This window comes from Bombina bombina, chromosome 8 (genome assembly GCF_027579735.1).
Source record: "Bombina bombina isolate aBomBom1 chromosome 8, aBomBom1.pri, whole genome shotgun sequence".
Taxonomy (NCBI): Eukaryota; Metazoa; Chordata; class Amphibia; order Anura; family Bombinatoridae; genus Bombina; species Bombina bombina.
Genome location: NC_069506.1, coordinates 295,739,303 through 295,758,892, shown reverse-complemented (window position 1 = coordinate 295,758,892; position 19,590 = coordinate 295,739,303). Strand labels below are relative to the sequence as shown.

At 44.0% G+C, this 19,590-nt stretch overlaps 1 protein-coding gene across 11 annotated transcripts in view; it reads right to left on the bottom strand.

Moving 5' to 3' along the window:
* The window catches only part of CASZ1 (castor zinc finger 1), a 569,556-nt gene that overhangs the window by 4,051 nt on the left and 545,915 nt on the right, over positions 1-19,590 (bottom strand). For 8 of the 11 annotated variants that reach the window (XM_053691479.1, XM_053691482.1, XM_053691481.1 and 5 more), the window contains 15 exons: positions 19,448-19,510; positions 18,968-19,058; positions 18,574-18,738; positions 15,817-15,989; positions 14,198-15,012; positions 8,293-8,413; positions 7,569-7,632; positions 7,318-7,478; positions 5,278-5,400; positions 4,809-5,129; positions 4,356-4,554; positions 3,694-3,865; positions 1,948-2,096; positions 1,512-1,752; positions 861-1,157 (listed from right to left, as the gene is read on the bottom strand). In XM_053691479.1, coding sequence (XP_053547454.1) covers positions 861-1,157; positions 1,512-1,752; positions 1,948-2,096; positions 3,694-3,865; positions 4,356-4,554; positions 4,809-5,129; positions 5,278-5,400; positions 7,318-7,478; positions 7,569-7,632; positions 8,293-8,413; positions 14,198-15,012; positions 15,817-15,989; positions 18,574-18,738; positions 18,968-19,058; positions 19,448-19,510 — 3,155 coding nt within the window. The remainder of the gene's footprint in view (positions 1-860; positions 1,158-1,511; positions 1,753-1,947; positions 2,097-3,693; positions 3,866-4,355; positions 4,555-4,808; positions 5,130-5,277; positions 5,401-7,317; positions 7,479-7,568; positions 7,633-8,292; positions 8,414-14,197; positions 15,013-15,816; positions 15,990-18,573; positions 18,739-18,967; positions 19,059-19,447; positions 19,511-19,590) is intronic. The other 3 variants (XM_053691476.1, XM_053691484.1, XM_053691475.1) reach the window with 3 other exon arrangements.

Here is a 19,590-nt window from a genome sequence, read left to right as displayed (position 1 = left end):
TTAATACAACATGTTTAGCTAATTTAAAAAATGATGGGTTCACTCTAAATACTATTGACTTTAGTTCTACTACCTGTACTACTAACCTAGTCACTAAGTAAATCTGTAGAGAAGTAGAGTAACAATGCAAATGGCAGCCTTTAGTGCAGTTTTGTCCAAGAGCCGCGAACAGAACAGAATGTCTCTGCTCGGACACAAATTAATTCAGTTACTGTAATCCACTAGCAGAGAGACCATGAAGCCATGGTCTATCTGTGGCCATTAAGGACCATGTATATTGGTGCATTTATGACTGACCTGATCACAAAAAACGTGTGTGTAATAACAAACCAGAAACACAATACTGCATTTGTATTTATATAGAGGCATTAATATTGTGTATCTACACACACTTGTCTATGGCTACTGTAACTTCCAACGGAAGGTTCCAATATTCTGCTGAGACATTTAATTGGCTCTTACACAGCAGATCACATTGGGGTATTTATAATTGTGTAACTAACCTGTTGTCTTTTTCTCTCCACTGGAGACAGAGGGATGGACTTTTCTTTTTCTAATCGGCCCAAAGCAGAAACATCCTTTAAAAATTCTGCCTCTTAAATATGACATTTCTATAGTTCTTTTTGTGTCACTGTATAATTCTAATATGTGGGTGTCTGATCTTCCCTAAGTATACTCATCTGTACAATGACAAAACTAGTTGTTCAAGAGGCAGAATATTACTAATAGTACTAGGTCTGTGTCTCAGCTATCAGAGTATTGACCATTTAATGTTAGTTATTGCACAGCTGTTTGTTAATGTAACAGATATGTGACATGACACAGGATGGATGCATAGGACATAATAAGCTGAAAGGTACCTGCTGCATCCTGTACTAGAGGGACATCACTTTTGACTGGAGTAGAAGTGGTTACTACTGGTGTGAAAGTTGGAGCGCTGTTGCTTGGCAGCACAATGCCCCTGCTGACCCCCAGGCTGGCAGTGAGCAGGGAGTATGAGACACAGGATGGAGAGAGCAGGTAAGGGAGGGAAGAAAGGGGGGCCCTTACAAAGGCAGGAGGAAAGGAAGGCGCATGAGGAAGAGCCGCTGCTTGAGGTGGTGGTGGAGGTGCATTGTGAGTGAGAGCGTCGCCAGAAGCAGTAGGGACCAGGCAGCCTGGAGAACGTGTAGAAAAGCAGGAAGACAGAACAGGGAAAAAAGAAAACAGAACAAAATGAACCAAAATGAGAAGCTGAAGAAAGAAATGATGAGATAAAATGAAAACACTAAAAATTACAGAGATGTAGCGCAGAGGCCATCAGCAGACCAAAAGGATGAGGTGGGCATTGATGCATGGAGTTAAGGTCACGGCTACTGTTTTAAGCGATAAGGAAGACAACTGATTTTACTACAATTACAGGAACCGCTAACTAATCTCTAATGGGAAGGATGAAGAGTGCATCACGTGGCTACAACGGCTGTCGTTTGTATTGCTAAAACTATTGGTTAAATAATCAGCTTCCTATTTACCTGCTTCGGAGCTTTCATTTCCAACAGGAGTACTGGAGCAGCTACGGTCGAGGTTTGAGGATTCCGATGACATCCCGCCCGGGCTGCCGGCCCCAGTGTAGTCCATGTATTCATCTGTCTCGGTGTCCATCATGTTCTGGGGAGTGGTCTGAAAGGAAGAGGGGTTCTCTGTAGAGGATGGGCTAGGTGCTGTGCTGCCCAACTGGGATACGCTGTCACTTCTAGAAGTGTGGGAGATGACCTGCAGTGACAGATTTAGTATCGGCCATAAGTAATTTAAGTGGGCGTTATGTATAGGGTATTATATAGAATATTCATCACTGCATCTTTATTGTGTTGCTGATCTTAACAAGCAGCACAGAGTGTCTAAGTATGTGTGTGTAATATCTGCACTGGGGCATAAGTACTTGTGGACACTAATATTTGTTTACTTTACCTGGCCAGGCAACCGGTCAAAATTTTTCCCCAACATCCTCCTCATGTGCTTGCGGGCGTGTGATGTCATCTGGTGCTTCAGCAGGAAGGAGAACTGGCATCCCTCCCGAATGCAATGGAAGTGGCTGTTGACTTGATTGTATTTGCACCCTGGGCCAAAACAAAACAAAATGATTCTATGCACCTGCCCAACACAAAGAAGTTGTGAGCACAAATAGTTTGCAATAACAGCTAAACCTCCTATATATGTTTTATACAGTCGGACATTCCCAGATTTCCGTACATCATTTGTTTGTTTTTATGCTTTTTTCCCTGACTGTTCTGGCTCCTGCACAAGCAACAAACAGGTGAGGACTTGCAGTCACCATGACAGCACTGCCTGCTTTTGTGAGCCGGCCCAGCACCTGCAACTGCTAAACTTGAGCAAATACGATCAGTGAACAACTACTGACATCTGTAAGCTGAGCTGGGACTGGCCGCTACCTGTTGACACTGGTCACCGTGGTTACTGCAAGCCACTCTAATGAGGGACATGAATTCTTTATGAATTAACAGGGTGAGGCTTTAGGTTTTGTTTGTTTACAGAAGCCTCAGTGATGCACAAAATAAAGGGCAGGGGACTCAGCACGAGAGGGGACAATTAAAGTCTAATGATAACTTTAGTGTAACAGGGAATTTCCCTTTATGGTTTTAACAGCACTTAAAGGGACATCCGAGACAAAAATGGAATCCACATGGATGCATTTCAGTTTTGAATATAATTATTTTGTAATATACATGCATTAGCAAAAATAAAACCTATAGCTATTTTAAAAGTGTATTTAAGTATGCACCGTGCACCAGCATTTTAAACACAGCACTTGCTCAGAGAGCCTAAGGTGCTTGTACCATCTGGTAATGACTCAATTTGTTAATTTCTGACATGATACAAGCCCCAGTGATGATCTGAGCAGCTGCAGTATTTAAAATGCTGATGCACTGAGAATATCTAGCTATGCATCACATGCACGTGCAGAGAAAAATGCTAACAATAAAACAGTGTTACTTTTTGCTAATACATTTATATTGCAAATGTGTTTCTATTCAAAGATGGAATTCATTTATGTGCATTTAAATTTTGACCGGAATGTCCCTTTAATAAAATATCTATCCCAGGTCAAATACATGTTTAGGCAGCATGATACAGATAAGGGCTAAATTCACAACCATAAGATGTCTCTTAAAGAGACAGTAAAGTCATAATTAGACATTCATGATTCAATTAGAACATTCAATTTTAAACAACTTTCTAATTTACTTCTATTATTTAATTTGCTTCCTTCTCTTGTTATCCTTTGCTGAAAGGTTTATCTAGGTAAGCTCAGGAGCAGCAAAGAACCTAGGTTCTAGCTGCTGATTGGTGGCTGTATATATTTACCGGTTTTCATTGGCTCACTCATGTGTTCAGTTAGAAACCAGTAGTGCACTGCTGCTCCTTCAACAAATGATAACAAGAGAATGAAGCAAATCTGATAATAGAAAACTGGAAAGTTGTTTAAGAAAAATGTGTTTTTTTTATGTCCTTTTAACTTCACTAGTGCCTATAGTATAATAAGTAGCTGATTCACTAAAGAGAAGAGAGATGAGTGAGCTTCAGTGCACCAGCTGCAGAGAATAACACAGACGTCACAAACAACCACTGCTGACTGTCAGCCTCTAAATGTGAATAACGGAGAAATGTCCTTACAGCATAAGCGCCAAATCTTACCCATTCTGCCACATTCTTCGCGCTTAGTGAAGTATTTGAAGCCGTTTGCTGCTCGCCGTTCAGCCTTTTCATGCTTTTTGATGTGCCAGGGCAGCTTGGTGGTGATATTAGTGACAAAGTAACAACTGGGGCGGAGACAGTGATAGTGACCTCTCATTCTGAATTCACAATGCTAAGGGGAAATCATACGCAAGGTTACTAAAGATTAAACCGTTTATTGCTGCCAAACGCTCAGTTTTCACAAGAACCCTATTTGGTTTGAGAGATGGATAGAAAGAGGGCAAATAAGATCAGTTAAAAACAGTAAAATTGGGTGAATGGTTTGCGGAAAGACGGGGGATACATTTAGGGAAATGGACGTACAGAAAGGAGGATAATATATACATGAGGAAAAGGAAGATAAATGTGTAACGCAAAATAGGATAAAGAGCGGTAATTGCAGAGGTGCAGGATACAAAATACTTTCTTTAAATGACAGACAATATATAAATGTGAGAAATCCAGTCCTGAACCCACCCACTATTTTCCCACTCATGACAGTGCTACAGTATATATGGCACTGGCTGTGGGCTCAGTGTTTCCTGTCCCATGTAGATCTAATGCATCTCTGGTGCCTACAGATCTGCCTGATATGTCACACGGGCAGACCCTAACCCTCTCACCTGGTTGGGGCACAGGCACTGCAGCGAATAATATGCAAACTGGTCTCGCACGTTCACTAGGTTGTTGTTAGGGTTGATGTGGTCGAGACAGTGAGATTCAGCTTTGCCTGACGTTTTACACACATATTTGCAGTTCCCGAAGAGACAGTGGAAGTGGAATTTGTTTGCATATTTACAGTCTGTTGCTAGACATGGATCACTAGAAAAGACAAAATTCATAATATGAACATTTTTAAGAAATATTATCACATTCAACTTTGTGCTGCCAGAGAGGGTTACAATGTCTAGTGCTGGCAGTGAAAGGGTTAAGTCCAATGCTTTACTTATAAAAATGTGGCAGTTACATAAGTGGGATTTAAAAAAAAAAAAAAAAAAATCAAATTACTGAAATAGTGGCCAAATCTCAGCTGTGAAGTCTCCACACTAATTACGCTCTTAAGGACCTTTACTTACTTCTCCTGAAATTGCAGGAATCCCGGCTTGACTTGAGGTTTTGCATTTTCTAGGGAGGTTGTTGCCATAGGGGAGGACGCGAGGCTGGGCACTGAGGTTGGTATTTGTGGGATATGTGGGATGGAAGATGCCAGGTGTTTCCATGCCTGAACAGTGGGAGCTGATGGCACAGCAGCAGAGCAGGGGGTGGGCACCTCACAGCTGGTCACCAGGGTGGAGGACAGTGGTGGTGGAGATGGTATAGAGGAGATTTTGGTATCACCAATAAAAGAGACGTCAGGGCTGCCTATGGAATTCCCCGCAACAGTCCGAAAGTGAAAGCTGCAATTATTAAAACAAATACATATCAGTAATTTATGCAAAGTCAGGTTAAGCTCAGGACATACAATGAGCGAGTTTTGGATAAGAAGATGACATAGCAGAGGATGAACACAGATCACATATTGAATATAAATGATTGCCACCTTACTTGGCATGTTTTATGGCGCCGTCCAGAGTGCTAAATAGAGCTCCACACTCCTCCACGACACAATGAAAGTGCAGCTTGTGCAAGAAGTCACACTGAGGGTCACACACGTCTGCCGGACCAAACCTGCCAACAGGGAAGCAAGCGTGAGGTAAGCGCATACATTGCAAGCACTGACACTCACTGGGCACTACACTTATACCTGTATAAGGGTAGTGCCCATACCTTATACCCTGTATAAGTGTTTCTTACATACAATACTGCACTATCAGTAGGCGTGAAGGATTTTAGTAGGTGTGTAGCACTGTCGGTAGGTGTGTAGCACTGTCAGTAGGTGTGTTGTATTGTCAGTCGGTGTGTAGCACTGTCAGTAGGTGTGTAGCATTGTCAGCAGGTGTGTAGCATTGTCAGCAGGTGTGTAGCATTGTCAGTAGGTGGGTAGCACTGTCAGTAGGTGTGTAGCACTGTCAGTAGGTGTGTAGCATTGTCAGTAGGTGTGTAGCACTGTCAATAGGTGTGTAGCACTGTCAGTAGGTGTGTAGCACTGTCAGTTGGTGTGTAGCACTGTCAGTAGGTGTGTAGTATTGTCAGAAGGTGTGTAGCATTGTCAGTAGGTGTGTAGCATGGTCAGTAGGTGTGTAGCATTGTCAGTAGGTGTGCAGCACTGTCAGTAGGTGTGTAGCATTGTCAGTAGGTGTGCAGCACTGTCAGTAGGTGTGTAGCATTGTCAATAGGTGTGCAGCACTGTCAGTAGGTGTATAGCATTGTCAGTAGGTGTGTAGCATTGCCAGTATGTGTGCAGCACTGTCAGTAGGTGTGTAGCATTGTCAGTAGGTGTGCAGCACTGTCAGTAGTTGTGCAGCACTGTCAGTAGGTGTGTAGCATTGTCAGTAGGTGTGTAGCACTGTCAGTAGGTGTGTAATACTGTCAGTAGGTGTGTAATACTGTCAGTATGTGTGTAGCACTGTCAGTAGGTGTGTAGCACTGTCAATAGGTGTGTAATACTGTCAGTAGGTGTGTAGCATTGTCAGTAGGTGTGCAGCACTGTCAGTAGTTGTGCAGCACTGTCAGTAGGTGTGTAGCATTGTCACTAGGTGTGTAGCACTGTCAGTAGGTGTGTAATACTGTCAGTAGGTGTGTAATACTGTCAGTATGTGTGTAGCACTGTCAGTATGTGTGTAGCACTGTCAGTAGGTGTGTAGCACTGTCAGTAGGTGTGTAATACTGTCAGTAGGTGTGTAATACTGTCAGTAGGTGTGTAGTATTGTCAGATGGTGTGTAATACTGTCAGTAGGTGTGTAGCACTGTCAGTAGGTGTGTAATACTGTCAGTAGGTGTGTAGCACTGTCAGTAGGTGTGTAATACTGTCAGTAGGTGTGTAGCACTGTCAGTAGGTGTGCAATACTGTCAGTAGGTGTGTAGCACTGTCAGTAGGTGTGTAATACTGTCTGTGGGTGTGTAGCACTGTCAGTAGGTGTGTAATACTGTCAGTATGTGTGTAGTATTGTCAGATGGTGTGTAATACTGTCAGTAGGTGTGTAATACTGTCTGTGGGTGTGTAGCACTGTCAGTAGGTGTGTAATACTGTCAGTATGTGTGTAGCACTGTCAGTAGGTGTGTAGCACTGTAAGTAGGTGTGTAATACTGTCAGTAGGTGTATAGCACTCTCAGCAGGTGTGTAGCACTGTCAGTAGGTGTGTAATACTGTCAGTAGGTGTGTAGTATTGTCAGATGGTGTGTAATACTGTCAGTAGGTGTGTAGCACTGTCAGTAGGTGTGTAATACTGTCAGTAGGTGTGTAGCACTGTCAGTAGGTGTGCAATACTGTCAGTAGGTGTGTAGCACTGTCAGTAGGTGTGTAGCACTGTCAGTAGGTGTGTAATACTGTCTGTGGGTGTGTAGCACTGTCAGTAGGTGTGTAGCACTGTCAGTAGGTGTGTAATACTGTCTGTGGGTGTGTAGCACTGTCAGTAGGTGTGTAGCACTGTCAGTAGGTGTGCAGTATTGTAAATATGCAGTGTACTCTGCGTCCTAATGCAATACCTGCGCAGATATGTTTTCCAGGGCTCCATGTGCTTCTCCTGGGCAAGAGCCTTCATCACTTTGCCAAGGTAATGAGTGGAATCTCCGGCACCAGAGTCGCTGCTGTCGGCATCTGCTTTCAGGTTCGGCACATTTACTGAATGTGAGTTGGACAGTGGCATCTGCAGGTGTTTAATGCGATAATTGGTGTAATTATGGATTACAGCATCAGCCGTCTAATACATTAAAGGTGGGTAGTATAGTAATGTTACCTTATGTGTGAGGGGCTGATGAAGATTCGTATCTGAGGCACCATCCTGACCATTGGACTCACCGCTGGAATAGTGATAAAAACATTATAAAACACAACTGAAAACAATACTAACAGACTAAATCCTGATTACAGACTAATTTGTTATCTCCCTAAACCAGACACATCTGAGAGCCTTCCTGTGTAATTAACAACTGTCCTTTTACATTGGAATTTGCAAACCTTTTATTTAGGCACCTTTTCAGTTCCATCAGATTTCACACATTTTATATACAATGGGCATCTAGTCTCATCTGCTGCACTGAAATACTGAGGGCACAATGTTTAACAATGCCACATTCTTATGACCTGTACCGTTACAATAATCTCACATTAGCAGTAATATCACCAGTGCCACGTGTTAGCGCCAGGGTGGCAACAATATGGTTAAAACCTTATTAGAGACGGCTGTAATGCCTCTCTGGCATCCAGCAGGTTAATAGGCCTTGTCTACTAATACTACTGCAGGGGCAGCAATCTTAGTTGTAAAGTTACAGTGATGAAAATAAATGTAAGCACAAGCTTCGTCTGGCAGGAACTATTTCATGCACAAACATCTGTAGATGTCCTACACCTGGCTACTAGCGACAAATATTTGTGGTCACATTCAGCAGATATGGTATCTTTTGCTATGTGAGTACTTGGGTATCCCCAGCACATAAAAACCACAGCACCTTGTGACTCACCTGTTCACCCTCAGGTCCAGGCTGTACTCCTGGGAGTTATTTAGAGGGGGGGTCCCCGTTGTATCTCTAAGATCTGCTTTGCCAGTTCCTACACTGGGAGCACCAGAGAGTTGTCCATTACCTGCAGAACAATAAAAACATAAATTATGCTTACCTGATAATTTCCTTTTCTTCTGAAGGAAAAAGTCCACAGCTGCATTCATTACTTTTAGGAAATAAGAACCTGGCCACCAGGAGGAGGCAACCCAGCCAAAGGCTTAAATACTCCTCCCACTCCCTCATCCCCCAGTCATTCTGCAGAGGAACAAGGAACAGTAGAAGAAATATCAGGGTGAAAGGTGCCAGAAGAATAATAAAGACGCCCCACATAAAATTACGGGTGGGGAGCTGTGAACTCTTTCCATCAGAAGAAAAGGAAATTATCAGGTAAGCATAATTTGTGTTTTTCTTCTTAAATGGAAAGAGTCCACAGCTGCATTCATTACTTTTGGGAAAACAATACCCAAGCTATAGAGGATACTGAATGCCAAGATGGGAGGGTACAATAGGCGGCCCATACTGAGGACACCAGGGGGCCTATTTATCAAATGTCTTGCGGACCTGATCCGACAGTGAGGATCAGGTCCGCAAGACATCGCTGAATGTGGAGAGCAATACGCTCTCCGTATTCAGCATTGCACCAGCAGCTCACAAGAGCTGCTGGTGCAACGCCGCCCCCTGCAGACCTGCCAATGGGTCGCCAGCAGGGGGTGTCAATCAACCCGATCGTACTCGATCGGGTTGAATTCCGGCGATTCCTGTCCGCCTGCTCAGAGCAGGCGGACAGGGTTATGGAGCAGCGGTCTTTGTGACCGCTGCTCCATTACTTGTGTTTCTGGCGAGTCTTCAGACACGGGCCATCAAGCTCCGTTCGGAGCTTGATAGATAGGCTCCCAGGCCTGAACCTCTACCCAATAAAAAACCCCGCTTCGTCCGAAGCCGATAACATTTTAAAAGGAAAACCCCCAAGGACACTGACTCTGAGCTAGTCCAGAAGCCAAACTAGAGACCGCAAAACAGACTCGACTGAGCCAACAGTCCTCCAGGAGACACTGTCGCCCAACAGACGGTCCACCACCACTCACCCCCCACTAATGAAGGGGACACCAGCTAAAACCCCCAAGGGGACAAGGCAAAGGAGAACCGAGGAAACCAAAAGGTCCCCTAATACAAAAAAGAACACCTCCAAGAGTGATCCCAGCTCCCAGAGACCCAAACGGGCCAAACAGGAAAGGAGGCCACGCCTATACCAAGCGAAACCCGGGATAAGACCGGGCACAGAGACAGAACAGACTTCTCCAACATCCTGCAAGCACTGAATGCAACTGAAGAGGCAAAGTCCTCCCAGCGTCTGAACATAGAATACCAAAGTATTCATCCACGAAAAACGTGTAATAGACCAGTTGACAAACCCCAAGTTTGAGAACACAGAGTCCATATCAGGACGACACAGAGGGCACTTGCGAGGAAGAAGCAGTCAAGCAAGGAACAGACCACAAAAGCAACCCCCAGAGGGCACGCTCCAGGCAACCAAAGCTGCCGGACCTATACAGGTCTCGAAAAAGGGGAACACAAAACCTCAATCGAGGCCCCCCCCCCCCCCACGAGAAGGAGACTATATCCTCAGAATCCGAAGAAAGAGTAGACCCTCTTATGAAATGGATGGAGCAAGTTGAAAGGAAATTCTATATCCTAGCAGATTGAGCTAATGGATAGACTCAACAAAGCTCACACATCCAGAGGAGACTGCGACCTGAACACAGCACCTTAGACCACTTGGCCATCCTGACCGGTAGACCCACACCCAGCTGGACCAACTCAGCCCCAGGGATCCAAAATAGGGGAACAGAAGAATCCCGAAACTGGTACAGGAACGAGTGTAAGGATAGCACAGCCATCCCCACAGAGTACAAGTACAACCTGACTCTGAAAACAGACCTTAGACCATAGAACTAAGGATCTATCAAAATAAAGGCCCAACAAGTCTGACTTGGAGCCAGCAAGACCCCAGGGGGAACCAATCCCACCTTTCCACCTCCCATCCAGGAGAAGCCCCAAGAAAGGACTCCATCTCAATAGGGAGGAGAATATCCCCTAAAGAAAAGGGATGAGGCCGGAAGGGCAACAACTGTCCTCAAGGCCCGAAGCCACCGGCTAATGGGAAGATAAATCCCCAACACAAATGTTCTAGAAAAGGACCCCCCTACAAGTAGCTTGCCAAGCAGAGGCACAGCCAACCCATTCGCCTGCAGAGCAGGGAATCCATGGGTACACTGGCAAGATGACCAGGGGAATGCAACCCTAAGGTGCACCAGAAATTGGACATCCAGAGCCCGTAGCTGGGTATGAACCAACAACCCTTGAGGCACAAGCCACGCAGCTAACCACTAGATGACATGGGCTATTCTGTTGCAAAGAGTAATAAATACTCTGAAAACCTGGCCAACCATGAACAGGCCAGGTAGATGGAGCAAGGACATAGCCCAAGTTCCCACTACCGTGGAACACCCCGACCATCCCTGAGATCCAAGATTCCAAAACAACCCAAGACTGGGTCAGTAAAAAGGCCAAGCGAAGCCTCAGCAACCGGAAGTCTCAGGAGAGAAACAGGTTCAGGCACCTAATAGTTCAGGCAACCTTACCCTAGAACTAAACACCCCAACTGGCCAAAAGGCCAGACACAAGGGATATGAATGCATACCTAGAGAATCCGGATAGCGAGAAGAACTCGAAAGCCCCGACCAAGAAAGGAACCACCCCTAGCTAAAGTCCAACGCTCCAAGGAGCAAGGCTAGAAGTCTTATGAAGAGACTTCTTAAGGCCTCAGGACAACATAATGGATACCTTGAGGTAAAAAAAACAACAACCCTCTAGCAGGGCTAGTCTCGCCATCACCTCCACACCAGCAGAGGACACAGGGAAGAAAAAATGCGCTAAGCCTTCCCAGCTTCGGGAAACCCCAAGCTAAACAAAGTCCCCACAGGGATCAACCATCACCCGGAAATACAGATGCCTAAAAGGAGATCCAACTCACCCGGGGCAATGGAAGGAGACCCAAAGGTCTCCACTCAAACAGACAGTACACGTCAAGAGTAAGAGCAGTATCTAGATACACTATAAAAAGCGTATGCGTACACCTGTAAGGTGCCAAGAGCTGTAACTGGTTTCAAACTGAAAACCCTCCGCATGCTAGACATCCTAATCTGGTACAAGCTGTTGGATCAGGCCCACAAGGGCAATCCAGAGCCCTAAAACCGAAGGCCAAACCGCTCAAACTGCGGCAATGGGGCACTAAGCCCTCCAACCCTCCAAAAAAACTTCTGAAGAAGAACAAAGAGCATCGATCCCAGAAGGTTCTCAAAGGAAACAAAACCATTGGATACAAATAAAATATAAAGCAACCCTGAGGTTAGCGCCCAAAAAGACACAGGCATACCCGCAGGACCAGCCAAACGGAGCCCTATCTTCCAAAAAACTGGGAAAGATCTCAATCAAATGACAGGAGATTACCTCATCCCCACATGTCTAATGAGGTGCACCATTCGAATTAGCAGACTGAAAATTCCTGTATTTGGTAACGATAGGGTCATTCAATAACTGAAAAACATGTCTGAGCAATACGCGAAGTTGCGCAATCCTGTATTGAAAGGCACAACACTCAGGGACAGTTACATCAGTGGGGAACTGTAGAGGCCCTCCCCAAGGCGGAAGGCCCGGGACAATAGGGCACAAGCACATTATCAAATAAAGATCTGGACTCTGCAGATGAACAATCACCAACATTATGTGGAAGCACTAGAGGGAACACGCCCCCCTGCATGGAGGAATCAGAAACTGGGTTACCCGCATGTGTAGAAATATGAATTGGTAGGGAACTTGCCTCTCGGAGGACAGGACCCCCAGAGGCGGATGACTCAGCTGTCCCTTGATTCCTCAAGTCCGAGGAACAACGCGCTCTAAAATGGCATACGGAACAAAACTGGTTGACATGTGCCAATGAGGCCAGTCCGGATTCATCACCGGAAACAGAATCTGAAATCAAAATAGTCTCAGTATCAGAATCCTCTGTAACTGAATCTGAAATTAGCACAGTCTCAGCATCAGAATCCATAACTGGTAGAGGATATGTAAATATGGACTAAAGTAGTAAAACAAAAACGGCACCTGACACCCACAATGGCTGGGGCACTCCCCACCTCCTATGACCAGACCCCTGCGGACTAGAATATTTCCTTCACCACGCGGTCGGGAATGCAGAAATGGAAAACGGAACATAACCACGTCCGACACACTGTGAACCGTACAGTCCAAAAAGGCTGCCAACCAAAAGGCTGCGTCACTTCCAAAGGCCTCAATGTTCCAAACCACAAGCCCATAAACATCACACATAAGCAGGTTGAATCACATAACAAACATGATTATAAATCCCCCTGTTCAATAACCCCCCTCAGGAGATATTAACCCTCGATTCCAAGATACTAAAAGAGACTCACTGAGACCCTTGTGATATTAGATAGACCTGCAAGGTGGTAGCCTCCCGGGAAAACATTCACATTACAATACATTGAGAAATAGAGGCCTATTTATCATATGTCTGTCGGACCTGATTGGCCGCCACAGGGAGGTGTCAATCAACCCGATCGTATTCGATCGGGTTGAATTCCGGCGATTCCTGTCCGCCTCATCAGAGCAGGCGGACAGGGTTATGGAGCAGCGGCCTTTAGACTCGCCAGAAACACGGCCCTTCAAGCTCCATAGGGAGCTTGATAAATGGGCCTAATAAAGTAAAATGAAACAATCTACGCCGTGGAACAGGAACACAGCCTTTCAAGTGTGACGTATAGTAGCATCGTCTCCTCCATGGACTTGAGAGAAGAAAGCAGGCAGCGGAGCAAAGTTCGACAACGTTGATTGCTTGAGGATCTGTTAACATGAGTCGGGAAGGTTTCGCAGAAAGACTCTCTCTGCATCTCCAGACTCTAACTTTCATCCAAGCCCTCACTGAGAGACTGACAGGACTACTTAAAACTCCTGTCCCATGCCGAACAGTACTACCATCCACAAGAGACAAAAACAAAAATAATTCTGACACTTCTCTGCCAACCTCCTGGGACGAAAGGCAAAGAATGACTGGGGGATGAGGGGAGTGGGAGGAGTATTTAAGCCTTTGGCTGGGGTGTCTCCTCCTGGTGGCCAGGTTCTTAATTCCCAAAAGTAATGAATGCAGCTGTGGACTCTTTCCATTTAAGAAGAAAAACAGAAAATCTAATAAAATAAAGGAGCCAGCGATTCCTACAAAACAGATCAAATCTAATGTGACTTTCACATGGGAGCAAGAATCACCCAGTGATGACGTCACTGCCTATTCATTAGCACAAGAAATCAGTGCAAGTATTTTCCAGCCTGTCCCTTAAAGGGACAGAAACTACCTTGAGATTTTTTTTATATATGAAATGTTTAGTTATGTGTCATGAAACAACTTTGCAATATATTTTCATTTATTTTGTCTCCTTTTCTTGTAATTTAGCTCTGAAAATAACTCTAACTCTCTGACCTTGAAATGCTGGCTTCTCAAGGCTAACTCTGCTACATACATGTCTCTAATTGGCTTTATAAATTAACAACTGCAGAACAATTCACTTTGCAATGACGTTATGGCAGTGACTAGCTTGTTGTCTGCAGACTAAGGCCCAGACTGGCTCTTGCAAATAAGGCTATTGAAAAATAACTGCAGACTGATATGTTATTCTGTAGGTGTTGTCTATGTGAGCCTGCATAGGCCTAATTATTCCTAGCACAGCTTTTATTTACATAATACATTTTAGATTTGATATAAAACACTGGAAATCACACCAATAATGCTCACCTGCTTCAGCGGAGGGAGTCTGTTTTATGGCTGCAGCGGCCAATCTTGCCATCATAGGAGAAATTAAACCTTTGCTAGCAGAAATTCGCTCCATAATAGATGTGGCGGCTGGTGAAGTGCTATTTTGTTCGCTGGCCCCGGAAGCAGATTGTGGGGAGGCGTCTGGGGCAGCTACTGGTAATAAATTGGTGGCGTTGATTGGCATTGCGGTGCCTGCGCGCCCACTTATAATTGGAAAGTATGTACCGGGTCCAGGGAGGGCTGAGCTAGTTAGGGCTAATGCCAAGGGCAAGTTAGCCGGAAGTGTCTGTGGGAGCAAGCCGGAGATCTTGGTGGTGGGTGGAATGGAGCTGGTGGATTTGTTTGTCTGGGGAGATGAAGCCTCAGAAATAGTAGGTACCAAGGATACGGAAGACTGCTGACTGGTGGGAGAGGCACTCAAGCTAGAGTTCTTACTGCTCAAAGCAGAGAAGTCAATGAGATCATCGTTGCTGGACTCCTCCAAGTCATTATCTTTTCCACCAACCAGGGAAGAAGAGAGGCCCAGCACGCCAGAGCTGCGTATGTGCCGCCTTTCGTGCTTGCGCTTGTGCGAGGTCATCTGGCTGGTGGAAGTAAATGTAAAGCCACAGCCGGCACGAATACAGTGAAAGTGATTTGTGGCCTTGCTGTACACACAGCCCTCATACTTGCATTCCTCATACTTGTAGAACTTTTTAAACCCGTCTTTTGCGTACGCATCATCTTTTATGTGGTAACTCTTGTGCTTCTCAATGTCACACTTATTCTTAAAGGTGAAGCTGCAGCCTGGTCGCCTACAGAGAGATAGGAAGAATCGTATCACTACAGAGGTCTCTCCCAACCCATGTTAGGTTTTTGTCCCCAGAGACAACCTTTCTAATGCTCAAACTGCAAAATTCTGCATTAGGGAATGTACCCAACATGTAGAGAATGTGCAGTGGGACACCATCTATAGAGCCATAAAACACTGCTTAATACGATTCCTTAATAAGTAACACTGCTTAATAAGTAACACTGCTTAATACGATTCCTTAGTAAGTAATACTGCTTAATAAGTAACACTGCTTAATAAGTAACACTGCTTAATAAGTAACACTGCTTAATAAGAGCTTAATAAGATTCCTTAGCAAGTAACACTGCTTAATAAGTAACACTGCTTAATAAGATTCCTTAGTAAGTAACACTGCTTAATAAGATTCCTTAGCAAGTAACACTGCTTAATAAGTAACACTGCTTAATAAGATTCCTTAGTAAGTAACACTGCTTAATAAGAGCTTAATAAGATTCCTTAGCCAGTAACACTGCTTAATAAGTAACACTGCTTAATAAGATTCCTTAGTAAGCAACACTGCTTAATAAGAGCTTAATAAGATTCCCTAGCAAGTAACACTACTTAATAAGTAACACTGCTTAATAAGATTCCTTAGTAAGTAACACTGCTTAATAAGAGCTTAATAAGATTACTTAGCAAGTAACACTGCTTAATAAGTAACACTGCTTAATAAGATTCCTATGTCTTATCTCACACGTTTATTATAGTGTGTTTCTGCAGATAAACACTCATCCCTCCCATTTATCCTGGTGTCTGGAATTCCTACCTGCAGTGAAAGTGAGTGGTTTTCTGTCCATAGAACTGACATTCCACTGTCCCACAGTCCTCAGTAGCTCGGAAGCGCTGGAAGCCATCATTTATCAGCTGTGTGTTTTTCTTATGGAAGTTTTCGTGTGTCATGACATCCGAGGTGCTGGTATAAACTTTATTGCAGCCCACCTGTGAATAAACGCAACAAGTCACCTGAAACAGATCATTCACCAAGAGTTCAGTAAAGAAGCATCAAATAGTATTGTTATATATATGCTACGTCTTACAGATTAAATAAAGCAAAGGGCTGATCATTATAAAGACACAATTAACTCTGTACTCTGTTATCAATAAACTTCTGCACCATTGTCATTGTGGTGTAGGCTGTAATCTTAGGTCACTATATTTTGCCTCCATCTGTAAAATACTTAAATAATTACACTGCACCCATTTATCAGCCCTCCGACATAAACGCTTTATCGTATTTAACTACTTTTTCCCTAATGTCATTTTACATTTAAAAATGTTACTTTGTTTTTTCTGTGTGATCAAACACATTTTCTGATATTTTTTAACAATTCCTCAATATTTTTCCACTTGGTGCCAATCACTGTAGTTGATAGCTATATGTTGCCACCAAGTACCTCCCTAGGCTATATACTCATGTGCACAGCACTGTACTGAAGGGGTCTTACAGGAACAGCTGGGCACAGACAGGAATACAGTAGGGCCAAGCGCACAGCACCCGCACGTCATTGATGAAGTGCTCTTCTTTTTACCCCCCCACCCCTCTGGCATCTGTTTCCATACAAACTGGCAACTTTGCCATATTGAGTAAAAAACTACAGAATCTGAAAATGTGTCAGCTCAGGGGATAAAACAGGAGCTGAGTGCCAGGGTCTGCACCATGTCACAAGTGAAAGGGAAAAAAAACAAGCAGTACCTCTCCTGTGCCTGCTCCCGCACATCCAACAGGTTGAAGAGTACAGACAATAACAAAACCCTGACAAATACCCAAAAAGAAAAAAATCTCCAGCTGTTTGCTGTACAAAAGCGCACTCACTGGTGACACCTTGAAAAAAAACAGAACCCCGCCACGGGATCAGGGGAAAAAAAAGAATTAAACAAAAAGCTGCTGGGGAATAATTTGCAATGTGGCACTTGGTGCTAAAGCCTGAAAAAATGTGGGCTTTGTATAAACAAGGAACTGAAATTTATCCACACCAATTATGGACATAACGAAAGTGTGTCCTACACAAATCTTATTGCTTCAGCTACTCAATTTTTTTTGTCGCACCTTTGGTTGTTTGTGAGCTCGGCTGTGCTGCTAAATACTGATACGGTATTATATTATCTGATGATATCAACAAACATTACATTAAATGCTGTAACATAGATAGAGGGAATATTGTTTTAATCTGTTATCTAAACAGGATCCCGTATAAATATACAACTTATTTCCTCTTTATAAGGCGGCTTGTGCGGTGCGCACCATCACATGATCTAATCAATCTATTTGTGTTGTTCCTTTCTGATGTTACAAACGGATTCAGCTGGGAATGATTTAGTTTGTGCTGGAGCAACAGACTCGATGTCACAGAGATCAAGTACATATGACCCATTTCTCTGAAACTGCGGGACTGTCTCACAATTAAAACCACAACTTCCCTTTTACCAGAAGCTGCAGGTACCACAAGCATCAAAACAACCCACCTCAGCTGCCCTTCAATGGTCTGTTATTTCCCAAATTGTCATCTCTTAAAGTTCCCCGTGACAAGGGCTACACAGCCTTTAAATGCCCTCTGCCCCCATAACATTGTTTAACCCCTTCACCCCTAGTTATGCCTGTCACCCTCACATCTTGCTCTGTAAGACTGAGCACAGAGGGTTATTTAGTGCCTTTGTCATTTTGTAATTGATGCATCTGGGCTTAGATGGGGATATCCTGGATTTCTGGCCTGCTGGAACATCTCTCAGTGTGTGTGTGTGGGGGGGGGGGGTTGGGGGATCCCGGCATTAAAACGCACTAACAGTTCTTAAAATGATTTTTTTCAGTAGATATATTGACATTTACTCTCATTAAAAAAACAGACGTATCCTTCTTACAGCTATCTACACCAGTCACAATATTTCTATATGGATGTAACCCCCGTGCACGTACCTCTGATGGTTAGTGACACTATGTGTGACATTATGAGCACTAACTGTGCACACGGACAGGAGAATGTAAGGGAACTACACCTGTGTGTTATCATAATAACATAATAAGGCATGAAAAGGATAAATATTGAGAAATACTTTTTTATTTAAATCATACCAAGTCAGATGGAAATAGTAACTGTGATATCCCTGTGAGTGTTAATGTTTAAGGTGAGAAACAATGTGTTTAATATAATATCAGTGCAACTGCTACCAGGTAACAACAGCTACAAGACAATTATGGCTTAAATTAGTAACAGTATTTCTATTAATACCAACAGTCAAACAACACTATTTGTCTATAGGAACAGACTGGCTACATTACTTTTTGTAGCTGATCGGGGTGACCTGTGCTTTGAGAAGGAACGGTCTAGTACCATTCATGAGAATAGAGCAGGAACAAGATGGGGCACACACATGGCATCGCCAATCAGGCTGTGGTGTATCTATTTGTTTATAAAGTCTGGTTCTGCATTTATATAGTGCACTAGGGTCAACAGCATCCTGCAGCAAATGCTGCTGTGTCATTAGCAATGGGCTTTATGGTATAAAGTGGGCTGAAACAGCAGGTTACCTGCATGCAGTGGTAGTGTGTGCTTTTCCCATTTAGATGACAGCCGTGGTAGTACACACTGCAGTCGTCCAGCGGGCTGAAACGCATAAAGCCGTGCTGAAGGGAGTTGTCGCGTTTCTTGTGCATATTATAATGTCGAATCACATCCTGCTTACTCGTGAACCTCTGCAGAGAGAGCACACAAAGATCCAAGAAGGGATAAAGGGCCAAGTGGCACAGGACAAGAGATAAGTGCCACCTTCTTATTGCTTAACTACAGGTGACATCTGTGCACTGCAGTTTGCTGCAAGTGTGCACTGGGCTGTAATTTGTAAGCCAATGTGTCACATATATAAAGTAATGACTCATGGAGATCATGGAAACATAAAGCTAAAATGGGGGGACAAGGACCTACCTGGTAGTTACACTCGGGGTCCAGGCAGTGGTAATGCTCCCTGTATTGATATGCACAATGAATGTGTCCACAGTGTTGGCTGCCTGAAAATCTGCAACAGAGAATTGCTTGTGAGTATACATGGTAGAGAAAGAACGACAGAAAGTTATTTGATAGAACAGAGTAAGATGAATATTTCAGTGCAAAGAATATGGAAAATTAAAGTAATGAGCACAGAGGTTTTAGCATGAACTAGAGGGCAGTTTTACACAAGCACGCAATATGCAGATTAAATAAACCAAAACCTGCCAGCTGATGCACACAGTGGGTATACTGAGGACCCAGACAGGCTTTGGGTTTGACTTCTATCCCTGTGCCCAACAGGATGGAAGGTTAGTGCAAATGTTAAGAGAAATGGCAGGATCTATGGCAAATGGGGTTATGTGCCCTGAAACTACAGGAAAACATAACTCCCCCCAACTCCATAAAAAGCACTCCTACCTGGCAATATATTTCTGGTAAATATTTACATCTTCTGGGGGCTTGTCTGGGGGAAGTCCATTCCTGGTGAGAAAGACAGGGCAGAGCTGGTTAGAGTTCATCCGTTTTGTTCCCTATCCAGCTCCGTCTCATGCCACACTCCC